The 8137-nt window shown below is 33.1% G+C and overlaps 1 protein-coding gene across 2 annotated transcripts in view; it reads left to right on the top strand.

Annotated features, from left to right (window-relative positions):
* LOC106458984 (malonyl-[acyl-carrier protein] O-methyltransferase-like) overlaps positions 1 to 8137 on the top strand; it is a 25430-nt gene that overhangs the window by 16120 nt on the left and 1173 nt on the right. For both annotated transcript variants that reach the window (XM_013918549.2, XM_013918550.2), the window contains exon 4: positions 6129 to 6224. In XM_013918549.2, the coding sequence (XP_013774003.2) occupies positions 6129 to 6224 (96 nt within the window). The remainder of the gene's footprint in view (positions 1 to 6128; positions 6225 to 8137) is intronic.

Below are 8137 nucleotides of genomic sequence, written 5' to 3' on the forward strand. Positions count from 1 at the left end.
GATTCGATGAAGTTAACTTATGATAAGAGATCTACTGAAGTCAACTTTGGACCAGGAGACAAGGTGTGGTTGTATAATCCCAGGAAGACAAACGGGAAGTCTCCTAAGTTGTTTTCTCCATGGGAAGGCCTATATGACATAGTGGATCGTCTCTCAGATGTGACTTTCTGGATAAAATGTGGTCGGCGAGGTAAGCCAAAGGTGGTGCATGCCAACAGGCTTTGGCGTTATCACGGTCCAGGACATTTCAGTTGGAGACGAAGTGAACAACAGAACAAATGACACTGCTGAAGACATGTCACCTGAAAAGCCACTGTCGAAGAAGAAACTCTACTCGGTTTTGAGAAGGGAAACATTGAAGCCCTTGATGAAGTTACTACCACTGATGTGACTGTTACCAATGATAGGACATTTCCTGATGAAGCAGATGAACCCCACATGAAGCAGAAGCCAACGAGATGGAGACCAGTACGGAAGAAGATGCGTCCCATAAAATTAAGAGACTTTGTTGAATTTTAATTGTGTGTTTGTAAATTCTGTAAATTTAATTAAGTTGTTGTTAATTGTTTATTAGTTTAATGTAATTGGCTATTGTTCAGGACGAACAATACTAAGGAAGGGGCAGTGTTACGACAGCGGTAGTCACATGATGCTGGTAACATGTCATGATATTCTAGAAGGATCGGGGAACATCATGAATAATCCAGTATGTGCTAGGCACCCTCTATTACTGTATATAAGTGCACCGGATAATGTGAGACAAATTAATTGGAACTGAATTGCAGACAGGTAGAGATAAAGATGGACAATTGAGTCAAGCTCGGTAATGAACGTAAGTAAGTGCGTGAATCATTGTGAATTATAGCATGTGTTTAAAGTGACTGTGGAAATCAAGTGTATTACAAAGTTGAATTGAAAAAGAATAAACTAGTTTTATTTAAGAAAGGACTTGTATTGCTAAAGTTTCATCCGAAAGAAATTATACGGGAAATTAACAAAAGACCAGAGGCATAAGAATATTTTAAATGAAAGTGTGAGAGATCAGTTGTTAACTTTCTTAAAACATCCAATCAAAAATTTTAGATTAAGTTTATATCTGTGGTCAAATTTGTGACTAGTGTAGTCTCAACTGTTTTCTTTGTTTGCATTGTTTTAATTGTCTGCTTAATTTTCATTACTGTTGATTGTTCAAAGGCACAAGCATGTGCATGTTCAAGTTTGGTGGAGCATGAATCAGTGCAAACCTTGGTTAGTAAGGTACTTTGAGTTTCATCATCATGAAGTGAAAAATAATTGAAAATGGATATAATGTATTTGATGAAGTTGTAGAAGAGTTCTACTCAAAGTTAAAACAAGCCTTCATTTAAATGAGTAAAAGTGTGATCTTTAGATCAATGTTTTATGTGACAATTCAATAAAATTAAATTTGATAAAAATAATAAAGACTTGTTAAAAATTATGATGTAATGTCACACAAAAATTTATATTTTAAAAAGTAAGTAGACATTTGTTAGAGGTAGCTTTACATTTTCATAATATTCCATAGTGTATGGTATGAAGAACAATAAAAGCAGCTGCACCGGTGTTTTATACTTAAAATCAGAATGTGGATAAGATGGCAAGGTATTCTCAACCACCCTTCTGAAAGAGTTTCCAAGACATCTTCATTGTCTAGAGACAAATGATGGAATGTGGTGCATCTTCCAAGAACAATATTTGCATTCTTAATATTATTGAATTTCAGTGAGCATGCAGGCACTCGATTTCATCAACTCCTTCTTCATCAAGGTATATGTTGAGCAATTTAGCATACTCGGAACAGGCATGATTATCCATTACGCCGAAGTTGGAGCCAATTGTACCAGCATATGACAACACAAGGATGTTGTAGGATGTAGTCTCCATAATATGCATAATTATTAGTGCACCATTCCACAGGATATACAGATCAGTAAATCCTCCAATACCTACTCCTGCCTAGATTATACTTCCACTTCTACTATAAGCATCACATTTCTATACAGAAATGGGGCTGTATCTGGTTCTAAGTTCTTTCCAAATGAGTGTACTTTGATGTCTGGTTACAGAGTGAAGAGTGACTCATCTTAAAGAAAATATCCCTGCATATTTTTAGTTCACTAAAAGTGTTTTTGGAACTGCAAGTGAACTATTTTGCATATTCATCTAAGTGTATTGCACCTTACTGGACATTTGATACACCATTACAATTCAATTTTATGAAGTCTGTTTCTTATTGACCGTATAAAACATGGTATCTCTTTGTGGCTGCAAATATCTTATTCAATCTCAAAGCAGGTGCATTGTGATTGTGATGGGCTGGAATATCACGCACACAGTAGTCATCTGCTTACATTGTGGTTGATTGTCTAGTATGACTAGGTATCCAAACAACTATGCCATAGCTTGGAAGCAGTTTTTATATACTACAGATGACAATGTGACACCCTTGTAGCCAGTTCACAATAGTCTGCTTCAATTTGAACAGTGAATCTCCACAAAGGTCAAACTTCCAAATATCTTCTTTGATGTCTAGCTGTAGTTCATCCAGAACTTAGAACACTTCAACTGTAATTCATTTCAAAATGGCAGCTTAGACAGAATTATTATAGATTTAGCATACGTTGAATGACCAGTCATACACATTTCAGGTCATGTGACTGATAATGAGATGTCTAATTTCCATGGCAATGAATTGAAGGGGGTTGATTGGCATCATGTTATAATAGTGTATCTGATATTACCAACCTGGTAACCTTTAAATTGATGCTTGTAAAGAGACATGAAATTCCACAATCTAACAAAGAAATAAATCGAGAAAAATGCCATCAAATAATGAAATACATTCTTGAGTAAAACTGACAAACAGAATAGCATTAGTGCAAGGAAAGTGTTTTAAAAGATATAAAACAACAGAAACATTTTAGTATGGATGGTAAGAAAGAGAACAATAAAAGTTATGATCAGAAGGAACAGGAAATTTGAGATAACTTTTATTCTAACTGACTGTAAAATAGAATAGCATCCATTTGAAGCTGTGAACATGTTATGCATTGTGAGAGCAGATGCACATGGTTTTGGTAAGCAAGAATTGCAGATGTTTATTGTCTGCTTATGTCATGGTTGATGGTCTTACTTGTCTAGGTATCCGAGCAACTATGCCATTGGTTTGGAGGAGTTTTGACATCTATTATGTTCAGTATTATCACATAATGCTTACAATATACTTCCGTCTCTACCACAAGCATCACATATCTATATGGAAATAGGGCTGTATTTAGCTCTAGATTCTTTCTAAATTAGAATAATTTGATATCTGGTTACAAGTCAAAGAATGACTCATCCTGAAAAGAAATGCCCTACATTTTGTTAGTTCTCTGGAAGTGTTCTTATCACTACTGGCAGGCCTAAGTTCTAAAACTTTGTAGAAAATCCAGAATTAAGTTAAGCACTCATCTCATGTGTTTGTCAAACTTCCCTCTATCTAATCAACAATAAAATATTCTACAAATGTCTAGATTAAAACTTAACTTGCAACTCTTCCACCCCTTTGAACTGTGAAGTCTTCTGAACAATCTTATTACACAAGAAAACAATGGTACATTAACTTAAACTTCCATAATTAACAATAAATTAATTCTTGATAATTACATTAACATTTATTAATATACAGATGCAATAATTAAATCATTAAATGTAGGAAACAAAATACAACCAACATTTTAACTAACAAAACCAAATTTCCTTTCTTTACTGTTTAGTTTCCCTAAACTGTTCACTTACCAAATCATTTTTGTATCTTCCATGTTTATGGTATGAAGATGAGATGACCTCTTTCCTTTATCATAGCTTGCCGTGTTATTGTTGCATTATTTAGGTTACCGATATCATGCAAAACTATTTCATTATTATTGTACACTATATCAAACTCTTAAGTGTTAAAATAACATCTCAAATTTCATTATTGAATTACTGAAGCAGTCAATTTTTTTCTCAACTGTTTATGGACCAGATTACTTGTGGGATCATGACATTAATGTCACCATTTTGTAAAATAAGAATAAATTTGGAAGTAGCATTTTTATTTATCCTTGAGCAGAAATATTTGTGTCAAATTATTTTCATTTATTTCTAAATCAAAGCAATGTGTTTGTATACCAGATAAAGCAAACTGATAACACAGTATTTTATTTTTCAATTCAGCAGGAATTATGGAAGTAATATAGTTTTTTATAGTCTAATTATTGAAACCTAATGTATTCTAAGATAAAAATTATTAATATAAGGTACTACTCATAATCAAACTTTCATAAAAGTAAAGATCTAAGGTAGCAACATTAGAAGAATTAATTAGCATCCAAACTGATATTACTAACCTGTTCATAAAACTTGTTTAAAAGCAATAATGTTATTATCAAAAAAAGAAAACAAATGAGGCAAAAAATCCTTCTGTGTTTTAGTATGAAGAATTTTAGAATTAAATAATTCAAATGGTACATTCACAAGTGAACTGACAAAAATATTTAAAACTAATTTTGTTGTTGTATGTAGAACCATAAAAATGAAAAGTGCGTGGTATTACTATAATAATAAATTATATTATATTTATATTATGAGTCACATGGAAAATTTTAAGTAAAAATACCATCAGTATTGTAATTAATCTCACTAACTTTCCATTGCCTCCCAGTGGCACAGTGGTATGTCTGCGGACATACAATGTTAGAAACCGGGTTTTGATACTCATTGTGGCGAAAGCACAGATAGCCCATTGAGTGGCTTTATGCATAATTTCAACCTATTGTTTTGTCAGTGTTGTAACAGGCAAACAACATAAAACTACTCAATTTGATTCAGTATGTGGACTCCACATTTAGTGAATGAATTAAAAATAAATGGGTACTCTGAGGGTTAATAAAATGAATATTTATTTAATATAGTGGCTGAGTATTTGTAACAGCTTTTACAGAATCAATAGCAGAACTAAATTCAAATGGATTATTATGTTGTTTTAAAATTCAACAAATGCTGTTCATAAAGGTATCTATTATTAAAGATGGGATGTAACTTTAGAGGATATTTCTTTTAACCCCTAAAGTTGGGTAATACTAGTAATAACCTGTTTTATGTTTTTAATTTTATTAGAAGCATTTACTTTTCCATAATTGACAACAGGAGGTGAATGTAGTTTTAGAAACAGGATTGTCTGGGTTGAAGCATCTGATATCTGCTTTTTGTGTTTGATACTTTACTCCCCCCCACACACACACACACGAGACTCTGTGATCTTAGTTCATAGTTCCACCACACCATGTGTAGGGTATATTTTACCCTTTCCTGATTGGTTCTCTATTTCTGTTTGCTTTTTATAGCAGATGTTTCTTGATATCTTTCTTACGAGGTTAACTTTTTACCTTTTTAGTTTTACCACTGTACTTTGTTTCCTGGATAATAGATATATTTATTAGATATTATTGCTGAGATTCCAGTTTCTATGACCATCTTTCTCATGTTAACAAATATTGACTTAGAGGTGTGAGAGAGAGCTTGTGTACTTTGACTTTTGTGCCTCTATTAAATATTTTATTATTTAGTTAACAGGTTCAAGAGATATATCCAGCTTTTTGAGCTAGTTTTTTTTATAACCTTGGCTTTTTCTTTTTGTTGGTTGCTCTGGGATAAGCTGGGCTTGGTGTTTGAGCCTCTTTCTATCCTAAACACCCTGCTGTATAAGTTTTCCTACTTCCATGGAAAGATGAGAGCATCCTTCCTTCGAAACATTTTGCCATATGGTTTTATCTTTTTTAACATTTCAGTTTGGAAAGGTTTTGGTTTTTTTACTTACTTTTAACACATAGCTACCCTTGGAGCTAATAACTGTCAAGAAGTTTTGAATCCACCATGAATTAGTGCAGTACATGTCATAGGGGCAACATGTCACTGTATTACTATTAGCATATATGAATAATTATAATAAAGTGTAATAAGTCCTATGAGCAAATAATACAAGAAACTAACAACACACAGGTATTAAATTTACTTTTGAGAACAACATGCCTATTAAGTCCAGGAAATGTTTTTTCTTTAATTTATATTTGTATTACTATTAGATACGTATGACGTTGTCATCATGAGTGGAGCTATAGGTAAATGCCACATTTATCCTTCCAGTAGTTTTCCTGAATTGATTAGGGTTAGCAAGCCAGGTGAGAATAATTTTGTATATATTTTTACTTGCAACAAAGATTGTATGCATGTTAATTTTTAGGTGAATATTTATGGGAATGCAAATACTCATTAACACTATGTTAGTTAATAAAATATTATACGAAAATGATAGTGAAAAGGAGTCAAATGTACTGGACAGGTACTGTTTAAACACATCTGGAATTACTTAGAGTTAATAATATTTCAATTTTGTTAGTTTCCCTTCATTTTGGAAAAGTTTAATCAACAATCTATTATAAAAATACTCAGTTTTGGTCTGTCCTGAATATGCGGGCGCACTTCATTTCAACGGATTGTTACTTATTAAAATTTCAAATAGCCAAAAGCTGAGTTAAATTATAATTTAGATTTAGAAGTATCCAATTTATGATATTTGCCAACAAGATTGACACACACAGTTTTCTTTTTTAATACAAATATATTTTAATATACAAAATATAACACAATTTACAATAACGGTTATTACAAATAATGATCTATGTGCAAAAGTTTTGCTAACAATATTTAGTCCTCTATCTGGTCTGGAACTTCCTTGATATCTTATGGAAGGTTCATGATTGGCGAATTAATTTTGAGTAGATGTAGATACAATTCACTTAACTGGGAGCTAGCTAGATCCGTTCTTCACCGGTCACACACGCCGAGGTGTCCACAAAGAAGTTATATAATATTTTCGTAGAAATTCTAATGTTCGAGGTGAATCCACTGCAGTTAACTGGTTTGTAATGTTCGAAATTTATAGATGTTCCTGGTCAAATGGCTGAAGTTTCCTGATTAATAAGCGTTAATCACAATTATAGCTTCCGAGGTTGGCTACACCAACTGTAGCAAGCCAATAATATATACTGTCTTTTGGCGCATCGCGTTGGTTATATTTATAGGCGTGAGGAGAGTTTCTCGAAATTTCAGCTTACCCAACGATACTGATGATACACTAGTGTTTACATGTATTGTTGATTCTTACACTCTAGAATCTTCTACAAGTTTAGTGAATAGGCGGGAATTTTTCAATACAGATTTATAAGTTATGTGAATTTTTTAAATATAAATTTAACTTAAACAAATATCGATATTTATAAAGATATATAACAGTAAATTCATCACAGGAAGCAAACAAAAGGCGGATGCAAATATACTTTAATAGACATTTTGTACAACAACAATCCCCCTTGTGGCACAGAGTTATGTAGGTGGACTTACAATGCTAGAAACCGAGTTTCGATACCCGTGATGGGCAGAGCACAGATAGCCATTGTGTAGATTTGTGCATAACTTTAAACAAACAACAAATACAACAACATATAAACTCTTATCAAGGTTTTCAGAAAGGTCTAATTTGAAAACAGTATATCTTTCTTTTCAGTATTGGTACCTTTACGTATTTTTATTGCATTTTTAATGTTCATTATGTTAAGAAAATAGAAGCACAATTTCCTGTCCTTTGTTACAAGCGAGTTTTTATTTCACCCTCCAAAGGACAGGTACTCCAGCTAGTTAATGTATATATGTATATATATATGTATGTAGGCAGATTTTGTTAAACAAGACCGATGTCTGTAGGTTTACTTTCTTCTTAGAATTCTTCTCAAAAAGTCGATAAGCCGTCTTAACATTGTTAGAACAACGGGTGAAAGTTGTAGCTAGTGATGAGTGGGCCGACGCATTTCGAATGCGTTCTGCATCCATTATCAAGGCTGAATGTTGTGTGAATTGTGATTACTGTTGGTGGATATTTATAGGTATGGGTAAGCAGGTGGTGGTATCTAGCTCGTGGAAGGCTTTAATTGGTTTAGTGTTGTATTATGGCTTGGGGGTTTCTCGCCAAGAAGTAGCAGTGTGCGTGCTGTTCCTGTCGAACACGTCAGGACCTAGTACAAAACACCAAAGTAAA

This window comes from Limulus polyphemus, unplaced genomic scaffold (assembly GCF_000517525.1).
Source record: "Limulus polyphemus unplaced genomic scaffold, Limulus_polyphemus-2.1.2 Scaffold541, whole genome shotgun sequence".
NCBI classification, from domain to species: domain Eukaryota; kingdom Metazoa; phylum Arthropoda; class Merostomata; order Xiphosura; family Limulidae; genus Limulus; species Limulus polyphemus.